Source organism: Pyrus communis, chromosome 6 (assembly GCF_963583255.1).
Source record: "Pyrus communis chromosome 6, drPyrComm1.1, whole genome shotgun sequence".
Taxonomy (NCBI): Eukaryota; Viridiplantae; Streptophyta; class Magnoliopsida; order Rosales; family Rosaceae; genus Pyrus; species Pyrus communis.
In genome coordinates this window covers 28,811,379-28,828,464 of record NC_084808.1, presented here as the reverse complement: position 1 = coordinate 28,828,464, position 17,086 = coordinate 28,811,379, and the positions used below count along the sequence as shown (strand labels likewise).

Here is a 17,086-nt window from a genome sequence, read left to right as displayed (position 1 = left end):
CGTATAATCTTGTCCACTCATTTTAAGGAAATGACAGATTAATTGTTCATTTTGCGATGAATTCTTGCGCAAGTATGAATCGGATGACCATTTGACAGAGGAACGAAAACTGTTGCGAAAGAGTTGTATCATTATACAGTGTGTTGAAGTTACGTCCAACAAAGAAAAAGCCTGGGAAAAATAATCATGTGCAAGTTCAAATCTAAGAGCTTGCACTACCTGTGAGCTTTTCTTGTTTCAAGTAGAAAGAAGAATATGCAGGCTCATATTCTGTGATGTCTGCGTTGTGGTGAGTGGTATAAAAGATAACTCGATCTGGTACGAGCCTCATGCAATGTAATGTGGCTCCATCATTTCCATGCGACAGAATCGATCTCATCTCTAGCAGACTTGTAGAGTTCAAGGCGTTTAGCAATGTTTGTTCGCCTTTCCATGAGTGCCGGATCCTCATCCAACATTGCACCAAGCCTCTCCTTCTGCACATTCCCCAAGCAAAGGAAAATATGGTTAGTATCCTCAGTTCTTCAAAACTACTTTACACAAAATGAACTGGCTTTGAAAAGTGCGAGGCTCACCTCTTGCCTTCCAATTTGGGCATAAAAATGGTTGAGCAGATTTCTCTTGGCCTCTCGAACTTGACAGTGAACAACAGCCTTTGGAATCGAAAGCCTCAGTGTCTCACAAACCATATTGATGTAAGAGCTGACATTTGATGCTGGTACAAGTATATAACATCTCAGCATAAAACAATAACTTAATGAAACACTGAACCAGCGATCACGCCTACAATAAGATACAGTGAATGGGGTTTTGAATTTTGCATACCAATCCTCCTGAGATAATTATCTCCGAAAGTGTCCATATTTTGCACTGTTTCTCTCTCTTTTGAGTGTTTATCTGCCTTTGATCCTGCTTGACCTGGAGTTCTTTCGGGTTCTGAATTAAGCTTTCTAAAAAATTCCACTGTTAGATAGCTAGATTCCATTTCCACCAGTCGTGTAACAGTTTTCCTGCTTTCATCACGAAACCTTTCCAACGCTTCCGTGGAAGCTGCTGCTATATCAGACTGAAGTGTAGGGAATCGCTTCAATTCCTGCAAATTCCATAAAGTTGGGTTTTTAAAACTTTGATCCGCGTACACATTGATTGTTGCCATAAACTGCTAAATCTCATGAAATTTTACTTACCTCGGTTTCAGCTATTGACTTCCGTACAAGTTCTTTCAAAACAAAGTGCACCTGTGAGAAATTAATGTAATGAAAAGAAAATTCAGATAAATATACAGTAATGATTTGGACCAAAAGAAAACTTATACAAAGCAAGCATAGAAATGCACCATTCCCAATATATGGACAGAAAATTTAGACAACCCGAGTCCAGAAAATTAACTCAGTATGTCTTTTATATGCATATCCATATTATCTACGATAAAATAAACAGTTTATCTTTCGTAAACTGTGTATTCCATGTGTTGTAACTTTGAGTTCAGAATCACATATAGAATGTGAAAGGAATAAGAGCACTACAGCATCTACAGAGGCTTCAGCTGGTCCTTTGAAATAGACGATAGATCCATCAATGAGTCTTCGGTATCCTTGTTCTGGAGCAATCAAATGGGGCTGATAACCATCAGCCTCAGTAACAACTTTTTGGACATTCTTTATAGAGAGATGACGATCAAGGGGAAGCTTTTTCAAAGCAGCTGGTAATTGATGGTCAAAAACTTTATATATACGATCTCCACCAGGCCGCCTGAAATGGCAACTTATCATTAAACTATATGCATATACTTATTTGCAATTATCAAAATTACACTACAATAGAAATGTCTCTAATCAAATTCGGAACTCATCATAAGTTCATAACTTCATGATATTCAGATTATGAGCAAGTACAAGTATCTCTCTCAAGGGCTTTCTTTATCCATGTTCACAACTTCACAACTTGTAAATAAATGGCCAGCCACCGGAGGGTAAAATTACCAAACACGTCTAATGAAGTCTAAATCTTTTGGGTGTTCTACGTTTTCCATGAAATGAAGAGCCAAACCAGTCAAATGACTCAAATCAGAAGTTCTAACATTTTGCAGCGTCCTAGCCTGGAGTCAATTTAAAGTATGTGATAATATTCTGAACAAACAACGAGTAAAGTGCTCAACTTTTAAGTTTTAAGGTAACCTCTACTCTTGTGAAGTACTGGACAGATATGCATTATACAGCTTAAACTTGATGACATGTTCCTTCATAGAACAACAGTAACCATTTTTTTTCTATATCTCTAGGGTCTAGGCATTTTGTTCAAAAACTCAATCAATGAATCAAGGACACATGCTCTCAGAAGAGCAACCCTAATAATATGATCAATTAAAATTTAAATCATACATATTCTCAACATGGAAAATCAGATAATATTGAAATTTAACTTAAACAGCCAATACATGTCCATAAGGGTCATGAAATTTACCCTCCATCCAGGTGTTCCTTAAATACACGGTCAAATGCACGACATAATTCTAAAATAGTGTACAGCTGGGCCTGTACATATAATAATAGCACAGGTAAGTCAAACCTATCATAAACAAGAAAACTTGACTGCACAAGGTCAGCATTGTTACCCCTGAATCTACACCAATTGGCCTGCCAATACAATCCAGCTCTGCATTAAGCTCATCAATTGTCTTGTTTATCAAAGCAATGATGCTAGGTATCCGTTGCCTAATGACAACCTCCAAATGCTGATAAGAAGATGAAATGAAACAATTATTTCCATAGGTTATTACGTGAACGTATCAACCAAGTGAAGACAAATATTTAAAAGTTAATACCTTAGACAAAAGTTTGGCAAGATACTCTGAACCCATTTTGTGCGCCAAGTGCCCATATTCAGGACTAGTTTCAAAGTATTCTTGCTCCTTACGACGAGCAGCAATCATATCAACGTTCTTATTGATATCAGCTTGTGAACGATTCACAATTCCTACCCATGGGTGTTGCAGTCTATATGACCTTCCTTCTATAACCTTGAACATTCATAGAGTGCCGATTAGTTTGATGTTTTGGCCACCACCGGAAGTAAGTGAATCTTGATTACATTGCACTTATATATTCATGAAAAAACCAAAAGGTAACAACCATGAACACATGAAAGTCAAAATACTTCATTTCTATAATCAAGTAACTTCTATTTTCTGATCAAGTTATGCAATGAGTATGATTGGATCCTTACATCCAGAGCATTGGTTCCCTTGTCCATCAGATCAAGTTTAGTTAGCACTCCAAATGTTCTTTCACCTAAAAATGTCAAACATAATAAAAAAGAGTAAGTTCTTTTCACCTGTAGACCGGTCATCCTTTTGATGAACAATGAATTAAGGTGAGAAATGTATTGTTGCCTCTCCATAGGTCATATTACCTGAAGGGTCGACTTCTCTTGCAAGTTTGATGGCATCTGAAGTGGCAATATCTTGATTAGCAGGAGATATAGCCAATATAATGCAGTTAGGCTACAAATCAGAGAAGTCCATTAGATTGACTGCAGTATTAATAAAAGAAAAATTATTACTTGATCCAGCAAACCAAATTTGAAGTATCCTCACCTTCTCAACATAAGAACGGACCATATTCTCAATATCCTCAACAATGGTGTCTGGTTGTCCCTCTACAAAATCCCTAGATAATTTGTCAGTAAGGTCTTACCAAACTGGGGGGATGGAGAGAGAGATAGCTATAGGAGGAGAGAAAGATTACCTACAGCCACCTTTGTCAATCCAGGAAGATCGATAAGGGTTAAGTTTACAACTGCCACAAAAATACACTCAGTACCATGCAATTCAAACCAAGCAGTAATGTTAACAATATCAATCAACAACAGGAATATGGAGTATATCTGGAATCAGGACAAGCAGTTGATGAAAAAGGGAGAATGCTTCGTAACTATAAGCAATATATTGAAATTCCAGCTTTCGACTCTACCACATTCTTATCTTCTACATAAGGAAGAGAATTTTCAGTTTATACAATAGAACCTTCGTAGGAAAGCCTAGCTTGTGGTTTGCGTTACTATCCAATAATATTAATAACATGTAATCCAACGAGTTGTATATTCCCTTAAGATGAAAATTGATTAGTATGCAAATAAAATAATGATTCAGAAGGAAATTAAATATATGACATTCAAATCTATGATGTTCACAGGAAATTGAATACTTACCATTTGGAGAATATATGCTGAGATGAATTGGAATGTTAGAGATGTGTTTTGTCTTCCCAGTTATACGATCAGTCTCATCTGAGATCTCCTTACGTACAGAAGCTGCAAAAGCAAACAGTGTACAACTCAGTGTTTGGCGTAAGAACTAAAGAGAAATAAAACCGTTGCTCACTTAAGTTGAATAATCATAAGCTCGAACAATTCATCTTTACATCAGCCCAAGAGAAAATGAACCTCGCATTCAAGGCTGACATACCAAAATCAGTGAACTTCTTCTTAGGACAATGAAGAAACTCTGCATATTCAGACCGTCCCTCGTCTATCTTATGAAGTTGCAACACTAATGGTCTCCTCGTCACAATACCTTGCGACCAAAGAAATATAATGTAAGAAGTAATGCATAATTTTGCAACATGAAACTACAAATGCAAAAGGGCATATTTGATCAACGGAAAATGATGGGGGTCACTCTAATTAAGAATAGCAATTAAAATAACGATCACCACGCTGCTTAGCCAGCAACAACAACAACCAAGCCTTATCCCACTAAGTGAGTCAGCTGTATGAATCATATAACGCCAACCACGCTAATTAGATTATATCAAATTCGGGACGCATGAAATAATAGCCTCAAATTATGTAGCTTTGCTGGAAATCAGCTTCAAATTCTTTACTAGGCAGAACAAGTTTAACCCACATTTACATCTCGCATTCTTTTAACATTCCAATTAACAACAAACACAACCAAAGAAGGAAGGAAAAAAAAAAACACATTGACAGCAAACTTTGTTCATACCGGAGCCACGAGGCAAGAAATCTCTCCCAACGACGCTTTCCAAAACCGACGATTTTCCGGAACTCTAATTTCCATAAAAAAAAAAAAAAAAAATGTACATTACAGCACTGGAAAATCGGAAACCCGAGCGATTTTTTATATTTTAAGATGAAAAATAAAAAATAAAATGAATGGGGTCGAGTGGAGGCAGAGGAAGAGACCTGGCCTCCGACAACGGCGACCGTCGGAAGGGCTTCCCAGAGCGACATGCCCTCGCCGCCATGATCACCGAGAACGGTGCAGGCTCGCTGGATGCGATTGACCAGCCCGATCAAGCTCTCCAATCTGGCCATTGATTATCTGGGGTCGAATCAGAGTGATGGATCAAATGATCGGAAATTGAAAATGTGGGTTAGGAAGGCGGAAGGTATTGGATCTCAGATCGACGATATTTGATCTGGGTTTTTTAGTTGAGCAGATTAAATCTGAGGGAGAGAGAAACAGAGGGAGGAATGTAGAATAAACAGAAAAAACGGTTACGAGCTAAAGAGTGGCAATGTTGGTGCATCAACGTTAACGTAATTTTAAAAAGTTTAATGTTCGAAAGCAACCCATATTACAAATATTTGTATATTTTTTGGTCATACATCATAGAAATTCTATTTTTTGGCCACATTACTCTAGTCAGGACGCAGCGTTTCGGTCATGGAAATTCTTTTTTGTCAAACGAAGGCAAATGGGCCATTGATATGTAGAAATAATTGGGCCTCAATGTTTTTTTAGGCTAAATTGGGCTTCACTATTTGTCACAGCAAATTTTATGTGATCTTGAGTGTAATTTAATCAGTTAAGCTACGAGTTTATTCCGCAGTCTGTTACTACTCATGTATTTTAGGGAGTCTTAACGAAATACTTATAGTATTATTCATTTTTAACATTAAAGACATTTTTACTCTAAAAAGTCACTCTTGGTACTATTCATTTACAACATATTTTTGTCATTTTGATTAAAATTCAAAGTTTTCAAGTCATTTTCATTAGTTTTTTTTTATTCATACTGCTTATTTTAGACATATTAAGAGCGTTTGAAAAGTCAGAAATCTATTATTTTTAGTAAAAAAATATTTATTTTAAAGATTATATGATTCAACTCTTAGAAGACAAAAAGCGTATAGATTAAGCAGTTAGGAACATTCGTCTTCGTCCTCAACATCTTCGATTCAATTCTCACCTCCCCATGTAAAATATAAAAAATAAGTCTATTGTCGATAATAGATATAATAAAAATTTATCTTCGGATGCACTCAAGGGCTATTTGGTGGGCCGGATAGAATATGTTGTGAGCAATTAAAATGGATTTAAGTCAAGTTCGTTGCTTGTTGTGTAAAAATGTGAAAGGAGTATGAATGGACATGATGACTTATGAATCCACAATAAAGTGGGTAAACTAACCTATTTTTGTACATAAACTACAAGTTATGTCTTATACATCCCTGCCAATCCAATCTTATCCCTAAAGTTCAATTCTCTCTCGCCCAGCAAACAGGCCCTCGATTATCTTTCCACCATATCCCAATAGATATAAATTATAATAGCAAGAGAGCGAAAGTTAGTCATCCTACTCCTTTTGTGACATTTGTAATAAAATGACATATGCTTTCCATTGGCAGTTATTAGTTATTAGAACTACTAAACTTTGCTTCTAGTTCCCTTCATTCCCACTCTTTTGGTCTCAAAAAAAGCCATGACTTTCGGATTTGCTAAGCCCATTTACAACGACTTGGCATTTAGATTAATCATAGTAATGAGAGTAAAAAATGTCTAGGACGCCAATGGAATGGAATGGACGTCCAAACTATTTGTTATTGTCCTTAATAATGTGGCGTTAAAAACTAACATAATGCACAGAAACTTTCTAAGTCTCGTGTTTAGATACTTCTTCCGCTTCATAACCATAAACTTGAAGCATCTAAACCATGGTTTCTATAGATTTGGACGTGACCAACACCAAAAACTGGGAAGGAACCCGGCAATTAACCATCATTTCTTGTCTGAATCCAGGGCCTACTCATCTTGCAACACACATGGCCTTGGATTGAATCCCAAGGGCCTAGCTACAAACGTGCACCACTAACTTATAAGTACTAACTTATAATGGGACTCAACTGTATTTTACATGGTTACGAATTTTTAGTCCTGCACTCTAGGTTTTAGATTTGGTGCGTACGAAAAACATGGGCACGTGATATTATTATTATTTTTTAAAATTATAACACGTAATTTTGTATTTTTATTAATATATCATAAAAATATGATATATACTCATGACCGTTTCTAAGATTTTGAGGACCCTATGCGAAATTTATAAAAAGGGCCCTCCTTTAGATAGTTCTAAGTATTAATAAAAGTATGACAATATATTGATACTAGAAAACATTCACTTAAATCAAAACAAAACCATTTAGTATTACGGTCTAGTGATATTCCTCTTCACTTGGAAGTGAGAGGTCTTAGGTTCAATTATCATCAAAGGTGAATTTGAACCACATTAATGTTAGCTTATTGTGAGGCTTAGCCCACTCCCTCATCTCCTTAGTGTATATAATATTCGTTTGTTAAAATAAAAAATAAAAAAAAAAAAAAACTTTAGCACATGTTTACAAGTGTCATTAATGATAAGTAAAAAGATCTACAAATATAACATTCACTAAATAATCAAAAGTAATTTTATCTTAAACAATCAAACATGAAAAGAAAAAAAACTTCAAACCTATACCTTTAAAGTTTTACTTGAATACATAATGTTGTTATATAATAAAATTAAGAAACTTTCGTTTTTAAGGGTGTTATTAGACACTCAAAATATCTCATTGTACTCCAAGTTTTTATATTTAGAAAGAAAAAAAAAATCTAATAAGGAGTGCACAATACGATTTTAAAGTGTTAACAAAAACAATTTTTTTAAATATAGAACATTGTTACATGATGTTAGATGGCAAAAATTTAGGGCCCCGTACGACTGCACCCATCACTTTCCCTCAACGCCCTCTCTAATACTATATCGTTCACTCTTATTATATTACACGAGAATTTAGTTCTTAATTACCAAATTTATATAGAATTTTTTTTGAAGGTAATGTTCAGAACAATGACCGTAAGCGATAACACAGTGTGCCAATTGGATTGTAGGGGTGAATATTCAAATGGATCCCATCGTTAAATCTTCATCGTAGAAGAGATATTTCGGTGTGCTAGTAATACGGTGCGGTACAATAAATATCATAATAAAATTAATTAGATTTTTTTTTCTTCAAATTTCTAATTAATTATACATTTAACGTACAAAACTGTGTCTCCAACATACGAAAACTCTTATCGCATACCGCATAGGTGGTCGGTACAGAGTCCGCGTCACTGTGCCGTTGAACCCCCCAACCCCAAGCAGCAAATGTGAAAGTGTCACTATGTGTTTGTTTGTGTTTATTATCAAGTGTTACTTTTAAATTTTCAAATCAGAAAAGCATAGTTGAGGTGGTTGAGGGGACACAAAACCCATACACTCACTTTCCAATCCCGTTTGTTATGCCAATGAAATCCCATATTAAGAATTTAATAGCATTTTTATTTTTTTATTTTTAGAAAAAGAGCATTTTTAAATATTTATTAGCATTTACCTACACACTTTGTATGTATAAACATATTTTTTTAGAAAATGAGAAGGAGAGAGGGGGAGAGATAGAACGTGGGGGAATGAGAGGTTTTTGGTTTTTATTATTATTTTTTTATTTTTTTAATATTAGATGTATTTTAACATCACCTGTAAGTGAAATTTCAATAAAAAAAGTAAAATTTGGATCTATAAAATTACATTATTGCCCATCATTTTTTTGTGTGATAGAATACTAAATTGTCTTTTCACCAGCTTTTGGTTGACAATGAGGGTTTTATTAGTTGGTAGAGATTAATAATATTGAAAATGTTAATTAATAAAATATACTAGTTTTTTTTTTTTTGTCAAATAAAAAAAATATACTAATTAAGTTAACTAAAACAGTTTGTTTCGATATTTTAGACAATTGTAATGTAAAATATGTAGATTAGCGCTTGCATCAAAATACTAACAATACCTTTTTTTTTCAGCAATTGAACTTTATGTTTTAAGTTGTGATTAGAAAGCTTTAATTAGTTAATATTATTAACAAATTTTATCTAAAAAGGAGAGTAAAAATGATAGTATCTCAGTCGACCTTCAATTTCCTGTTGATTCTTTAAAGGGAATAGAAACGTTATCAAAAGGCCAAGGCAACAACTTTTTCTCCCTTTTCGATATCCTTTATCTTATCCCATCCTATTTTTCTCCAAAAATTGTACTCACAGTGCTATAACACCCATGTCAGATATGACCATCCAGCTCACATACAACTTTAATGGGTGAACAGCCCAACCCTTGGACGTACTACAAGCCTCAAGTGGCGAAGAGCCGACATCGAGGTGCCAAACCTGCATGCAAAACCTCAAAGCATCACCCTAATTCCTACATGATTAACTTGACGCTTGGCAGGACTAATTGGTTAATCCTACATGTAGTGCAAGTCGGCAATGGCTTTTGGGCAGGTTGGTGAAAGTGAAAGTGAAAGTAAAAAGATTTATACTGCCTAAACAATATCATGATCTTAACTATAGAGTTTAATTTTGTGCCCTAGTTGGTAAAACCAAGACATGACATGTCTCTAACTTGGCTTGGGAAAATGTCTAATTAGACCTAACTATGCTCATTCCGTTCATTGAAACTTCTCATACCAGACAAGACGAGAACATAAAATCAGATGTTATGTCATTTGAGCTATTATATAAGTAGTAGTTTACAAATTTTATAAACTACTGACGTGAGTTAGATTCAAAAAAATCATATATTAGATGCTATTTTGTTGAATGATCACTATCATGAAAATAATAACTTATATAACTTGAATAAAGATGAACACAAGTTTAATGTTGTTTGCAATGTTTTTCTGGAAATTCAAGTTCTCTCATATTCTTTATTTATCATGTGACAAAGACATGTCTACAAGTAATAATGTTAATTTTCTACTCCTCAGTACAATAATCGTATCCAATATTCTTTTTATCAATAACTAATTGTATCCACTAGTAACAATAAATCAATTCATATCTATTCAATTTAAGTGCTATGCACATGAAATGAGTTTTTGTTTGTTTAAGAGTCAAACAAATTTCGCTGAACCATCCGGCTCTAAATTTTAATTTAATTTGAACTTGATTTTTAAATAAAATACGTGAGTATTGGTTCATAAACTTTTATAGATAACTTCATTTAGACTTTGTCTTTTAATTTGCTATTTAGACTTTTATTTTGGATAGAAGTGCTAACTATGTTCACATTGTGACAAATTCTTGAACCAATACTTACTAAACAAGAGACTGACACACACTGATTCGGAATATTCACTTGGACATCCCGATCAAGACTTGCTGACCTTCAAGCCCAAGTATTAACAATCACACCTGGATTCATATGTCCAATAACACATTACGAGTCGAAATGTGTGAAAGATTAAAACTCCAATGGAGCCAACGTCCAATGATCAATGCTTCGATATCACTTAATTTATAGCTTTTTGGTTATTTCTCAAATTTTGACAATGACACTCCTTCCCTTCAATTTGCAAATCATTTTCTTAACTAATTTTATGTTTCTGGTCCCGTTAGACATTGCGCCCGTGATATTCGTATCTTATGTGCATTATTTGTTTCCTTATGACCCATGAGACTGTTAGAATTTGGATTGACGCAAACGGCTCATAACATTTCCCATCCATTTGTTCAAAAAGAGGTTTATGGTACAAATTCTTTATATGCATGCCCTACATATGTTTCAAAAAATCGAGTGTGCCTCATCTTGGCAGTATGCAACATTAAGCTTTTGAGTGTCACGATCATATTATCACGTAATATCATTAAATTAAGACTTATAATAAAGGTTAATAAGATAATACATAACATGTCTGCATGTATAAATACACTTGTACAATATGAGTGAAATCATAACACTACTGAGATAACTGTACCAAAACATAAGGGCTCGTTTGGAAGTGCTCTTAAAATGACTGAAAACATTTTTGATGAAAATATTATTGGAACCAATCATTAGTAAAAACGAAAATGAATTATAAAAAAGCACTTGAAACCAAAAAATATTTTCTTTAAAAACACTTTTAATCATTCCGAACAAACTCCAAATCAAATGCAACATATCCTCCCATTCACTAAGAAAATGATACCTTCCAAATAGATTTAGATGATGGCCAACTAGTATATTTTTTGTGAGATGGGATATGTTAAGTTTGGGAATATCATCATTTAGGTAAGACTTGGGCCATCACCAGTAATGACCCAAATGTTTTATTTTATCTTTTAAATTAATGGAATAATAAACACAATTTTTTTTCTTCTCACATACATCACTTTTTTAATATTATTAATCTTGGGCTTCGCTAGATTCTCATTGCTAAAATTTGGAGCATCTTTTTGGGACTACTACTTTTATAAATTCAACGTTTTTTTGGTGGTGTCTGATTTTGCAATTGTTGTCTAACTAATATCACATGGTCCCAACTTTAATCAACTTATTGGTGAATTGATTCAAGTTTGTAATGCGATGTCGTTACGTGACTAGAAATGTAATACCATGCATGCTTATCGTGAGAAAATTTTTGTTGCTGATGAGTTGGCCAACTTGAGCCTCTCTCATCCTTCGGGTCCAGTCTATTTTTAGCAAGCTCCATCTTCTAATAAGTAGTTATTATTGTCTGGTTTATAAGGTGTCTCAACTTTGTGACATTATTTTTCTAATTTCTCTTTTGTCGAACTATTATACCATTTGTTTAACCAAAAGATAAAAAATCAATTACAAATTTAAAAAAGTTGTTTCTTAAAGACCTAAAAATCGTTTGTTAAAAACACCTCCCTTCAATGAAAATTCCAAAAGGGCCAATACCCAAAAGAAAAGAAAACCAAAAAAAAATCAACCAAAAGTAATCAAGTATTATTAACAGTTCGAAGCGAGTACATTCACTTAATAATACTGTGAGGAGAGAGAGAGAGAGTGATGCAGTAGCAGTGTTATGCTTAACAGCAAAGCGCTTCCACTGCCTCTCCAGCATCCTTTATTTAATTAATCAAAAAACTAAATCTAATATCTCTCTCTAGCCGCTGCCAGATTTAAATCACAGTCTAGAGAGAGAAAATCAAACCCAAAGAGCAAATCCCACTGCCTTTTTCTCTCTAAAAAATCACACCATTTTTTCCAGAACTCCAAACACTCTCTCGTTTTCTCTCCCTATCTCTCTGCACATCTGCGCGTCTGTGTATTTATTTGTGATTTGAAACCCTAGGCATTTCGGATCCCGAGCTACATTTGGATGTGAAGGACCGTGCGCTGCGCAGATCGGGATATGGAGGAGGCTTTTGGCGACGGAGGTTATGCTCCGATGACGGAGTACAGTAACGGACCGGTTCACGGGGCTGCGCCGACACCGCCCCCGCTGACGGTGTCGGGATCGTTCAAGGAGGGGAAGAGCTCATCGCGGAGGAGAGGATTCAGGAGGCCGAGTATGGACGGCGACGAGCTCATAAACCTCTTGCACGGCTCGGATCCGGTCAAGGTCGAGCTCAATCGGCTCGAGAATGAAGTTAGAGGTGCGAATGCGGCTCGATCCGCTGCTTTTCTCGAGATTTGCAGTCGGTTTTGCGAGATTTCCTGGTGTCGTTTCACCCTTCTTGACTGTCGTTTTTGTGTGTGGTTTGCAGATAAGGACCGGGAGTTAGGAGAGGCACAGGCTCAGATCAAGGCTCTCAAGCTCTCTGATAGAGCCAGAGAAAAGGCTTGTGAAGAGGTTATTTTCGTCATTTTCTATTACTCTGATTTTTCGATCATCAACACAACAAAAATCCGTGCGTGCGTACAACTATTGTGTTTAAATATTGGCTTCACTGCCAATCATTTTAGTCTTAATTTTTCCTTAATTGTAGAACATTAAATTTAGGCCAATGTTTCCCATCAATTTTGTGGTATATGTATTGGGAATTTTCGGAGAAGACGACTTAGATTAATTACTTTGGTTAATTAATATGGAGTTTATTTTTTATTAGTTGATGGGCTATGGTTATTTGATCAGGATCCCATTTCTGGAGGATTGGGGCCATTGGGCTACATGTTCATGCTATGCCTTGCATATTAGTCGCCTATTCAGAATTTAACTTGTTCTCATTCCTTTTTTGGTTCTGGGGTTAACATATTTTAATTAGACCGAGTTTATGGAATCTGTAGCAATGTATACGTGTATGGTAATCGCCCATGTAAGCTTATATGGAATGTTGGAAATTATAAATATGTTGTTAAATTGGCCGCTGAATTTTCTTCTTGTCTATGTTTTCGTTACATTGCAGCTCACTGATGAGTTGTCGAAGGTGGAAGAAAAGCTAAAGTTGACAGAATCACTTCTAGAAAGCAAAGTATGATTTGAATCAGAATCTTTTATGAACTTTTATTTAAAATATTTCTAACTTACTTTGGCTTCTGTTATATGTACTTTTTGTCACAATTTTACATCACAAAAAAATGTTTTGCAGAATCTTGAAATAAAGAAAATCAATGATGAGAAGAAAGCTTCCATGGCTGCTCAGTTCGCAGCTGAAGCTACTCTACGGAGGGTTCATGCTGCGCAAAAGGATGATGATATGCCTCCTATTGAAGCCATTCTTGCACCTCTGGAGGCTGAGCTCAAGCTTGCCCGGCAAGAGGTACATTCTGCCTTATCCAAGGAGAACAAGAATTATTGTGGTACTTTGTAGGTGTAATTAATTTGTTACATTTAATTCTTACAGATTGCAAAGCTTCAAGATGATAACAAAGCTTTGGATCGCCTTACCAAATCAAAAGAAGCAGCTTTACTTGAGGCTGAGAGGACTGTTCAGGTTGCCTTGGCTAAGGCCTCCATGGTGGATGATCTTCAGAATAAAAACCAAGAGTTGATGAAACAGATAGAAATTTGTCAGGTATGTGCATGATAATGCATGATATTCCTTTCTTTAAGTGAATTAGACATTTTTTCCGCATCTGGGAGCAGTGTTTGGCATTGTATATTTGTAGTTTCTCGCTCTCTTTGTTTGACTTGTATGATTTATTTGGTGTTTCTACTGCTTCTGTGTGTTAGGAAGAAAATAAAATTTTAGACAAGATGCATAGACAAAAGGTTGCTGAGGTTGAAAAGCTTACACAGACCGTGCGGGAGTTGGAAGAGGCTGTTCTTGCTGGTGGTGCAGCGGCAAATGCTGTGAGGGATTATCAGCGGAAGTTTCAGGAGATGAATGTAATATGCCAACCATATTTAAATGCACAATCTTGGCAGTTGCTTTTAGTTTACCTGTAATATGTAGTTGAAAGCATTCTTAAGATTGAAGAGGTTTCGGTTTTCTTTCTCAGGAGGAAAGGAAAACTCTAGACCGGGAGTTGGCCCGTGCAAAAGTAACAGCAAACAGAGTAGCTGTAGTGGTAGCAAATGAGTGGAAAGATGCTAATGACAAAGTGATGCCTGTAAAACAATGGCTTGAAGAACGGAGATTCTTGCAGGTAGTGGTTTCTGTCTTCCTTTTGGGGTTAGCTCTTCTTACTGGCTTTCTGAACTCAGTGTTTGGCATCTACTGTTTAGTAATGACAAACTGTGTTCTTACAGGGAGAAATGCAACAACTTCGTGACAAGCTTGCCATAACTGAGCGAGCTGCCAAGTCTGAAGCTCAGTTGAAAGTAATAATCTGGTTCCGCAACCAATGCCAAATCTGTTTTCATTTAAATTTAGGGTGTTATATATAGTAAAAGTTATCTCTCTTTTTAACAGGAAAAATATCACATGCGACTTAAGGTGCTTGAGGAGAGTGTGAGAGGTAACAGTATTAATCGCAGCACAGTAGAGGGAAGAAGTACAAGCAATGGGCCCTCTCGACGTCAGTCCCTGGGTGGAGCTGATAATGCTCCAAAATTAAGCTCCAATGGCTTTTCATCCAAGAGAACTCCCGTCAGGTCTTTGTCCTCCAGCACCAGTTCAGTGTTAAAGCATGCTAAAGGCACGTCAAAATCATTTGATGGTGGTACAAGATCATTGGACAGGGGTAAGGTTCCCTTGAATGGTACAAGCCCCAGTTTCTCCGTCAACCAATCTTGTGAGGGAACAAAGGATGGTGAAACACAAACTAACTGGAAGGGAAATTCAGATGATAAGCCTGAGTTCTCCACAGTGGATAGGGAGGATAGTGTCCCAGGGGTTTTGTATGATTTGTTGCAGAAAGAGGTTGTAGCGTTGAGGAAAGCTGGTCATGAGAAAGATCAAAGCCTGAAAGACAAGGACGATGCTATTGAGGTCCGTACTCTTTTATATCAGTTTCATTATTCTGTAATGTTACCCTCGGTTAAGTGTTTGGTTATGATTATCGTCCTTCAGATGTTAGCCAAGAAGGTAGATACCTTGACTAAAGCAATGGAGGTTGAAGCAAAGAAAATGAGAAGAGAAGTTGCTTCCATGGAGAAGGAGGTAGCTGCCATGCGTGTGGACAAAGAACATGAGAATAGGGCCAAGCGGTTTGGTAATACCAAAAGTTCTGTCAGCAGTGCTCAGGTTCTCTCTGGAAGGTACTTAGTTTCAATCTCTTACCACCTGTGATGTCTCGGACCATTTAATTGTTCGGTTGTACCATTTATTGAGTGCATTCCTACAATCATTATTTTTTGGGTACAAATGCTCAATAGTGACCACTGACGGTGTGACCTCTGTTGTGATTATTGTTCTCACAAAACTTGTAGAGATTTACATGTTTCACATACTGTGCAGGGGTCTCGCGCGAAGTGGGTTAACCCGCAGCACCCAATGACAAAAATCCTAATTTGGAGCTGCAGAAAGGCATTAAACCACAGGGAGGCGCCTTGTTCCTCCTTCCGTTTTCCACACTTATTTTATTTTATCCTGTCCTTTCCTCCCTACCGTGATTGATTATAAAGATAGTAGCTGGCATGCCGATGAAACTGTTCGCCAAATGCTGGTAAAGGAGAGCAATATCTGAGAAAGAAGATGTCGGTATGCCTGCCTCTGACGTAGATTGTTATTCCCGTGCTTGTTAAGAGAGATGAGCAGAAGAAAGAGCAAGGGAAGAAGAAGATTATTGACTTTTGGGCTAACCTACCTTTTGTGGCGTCGTATCGTGAGCGGGCAGTGGTTGTGTTTGTATAGGTAGCTTATTGGGTTTTGTTACGATGTTGTATGTATTGCAGTTTATATTTGTAATTGCAGAAGCTAGTGTGGTTTTTGTTGGTTAAGGGGTTTGTTAATATTCTTGTAACCAGATCAAGATCAGATCTTTTGTTGGTTGTGTTAATTCATCTATAGCCCACCGTTGGTTTATATCCATCTCTCTCCCACATCGGATGAAAAGGGCAACATATAGCCTGAAACTAAGATGGTCGGTTATGTGCGAGCATCAAGTCATGTTCCTCGCTAGATTTTAGGTTCGTTTTCTTTTTCTTTTTCTGTTTTCGAGGAACGGTTGCAATTGAAGATAAGATAAGAAAAAATTGGTTAATGTGATTTTGGATACGTCATACGTGAATTGAATATCTACAGATGTTTGGATTAGAAAATGCAACGATGAAATGGAGGTGCTGACCAAAAGAGGTAGAAGAAGGTTTAGGAAGATTTGCAAAGAAACAACTATAAAAAAAAAGCTTTAGAGTATTTGAAGCTACTAGAAGATTTGACGTAAAACGGAATGCAATAACATTTTAGGATTCATACAACCACTTAATTGAATAATGCTTAGCTGTTGTTCTCATCTTTTTCTTTTTTATTAGATTATATGTTAGATTAAAAAGCTAACGAGATTCAAATCTACGCTGATACAAGAGTAACACTCGTCTCCATTAATATATAGGAGCGGGCCACTTGCATTTTAAACTCCTAATTAAATACATCACCTTAAAAAGGAATTAAATATACCGAAATTGAAATAAAAGGAGAAACATGCTAAACGGAGGA

At 36.1% G+C, this 17,086-nt stretch overlaps 2 protein-coding genes across 2 annotated transcripts; one reads left to right on the top strand and one right to left on the bottom strand.

The window, feature by feature from the left end:
• Positions 1 to 59: 59 nt before the first annotated feature.
• Positions 60 to 5,512, bottom strand: LOC137737826 (phragmoplastin DRP1C). The gene is made up of 16 exons (XM_068477394.1): positions 5,206 to 5,512; positions 5,006 to 5,069; positions 4,466 to 4,573; positions 4,210 to 4,311; positions 3,747 to 3,797; positions 3,596 to 3,657; positions 3,412 to 3,502; positions 3,226 to 3,290; positions 2,825 to 3,019; positions 2,615 to 2,734; positions 2,464 to 2,534; positions 1,527 to 1,752; positions 1,188 to 1,238; positions 826 to 1,093; positions 576 to 715; positions 60 to 476 (listed from the first exon to the last, which is right to left on the bottom strand). Exons 1-16 carry the CDS (start codon positions 5,335 to 5,337, stop codon positions 351 to 353), a joined length of 1,872 nt encoding a protein of 623 aa, XP_068333495.1. The 5' UTR covers positions 5,338 to 5,512; the 3' UTR covers positions 60 to 350.
• Positions 5,513 to 12,163: 6,651 nt separating this feature from the next.
• LOC137736767 (microtubule-associated protein 70-1-like) lies at positions 12,164 to 16,456 on the top strand. Its single transcript, XM_068476027.1, has 11 exons — positions 12,164 to 12,703; positions 12,815 to 12,900; positions 13,454 to 13,519; positions 13,637 to 13,807; positions 13,892 to 14,062; positions 14,221 to 14,376; positions 14,490 to 14,636; positions 14,740 to 14,811; positions 14,903 to 15,421; positions 15,503 to 15,690; positions 15,890 to 16,456. Exons 1-11 carry the CDS (start codon positions 12,460 to 12,462, stop codon positions 15,927 to 15,929), a joined length of 1,860 nt encoding a protein of 619 aa, XP_068332128.1. The 5' UTR covers positions 12,164 to 12,459; the 3' UTR covers positions 15,930 to 16,456.
• Positions 16,457 to 17,086: the final 630 nt, after the last annotated feature.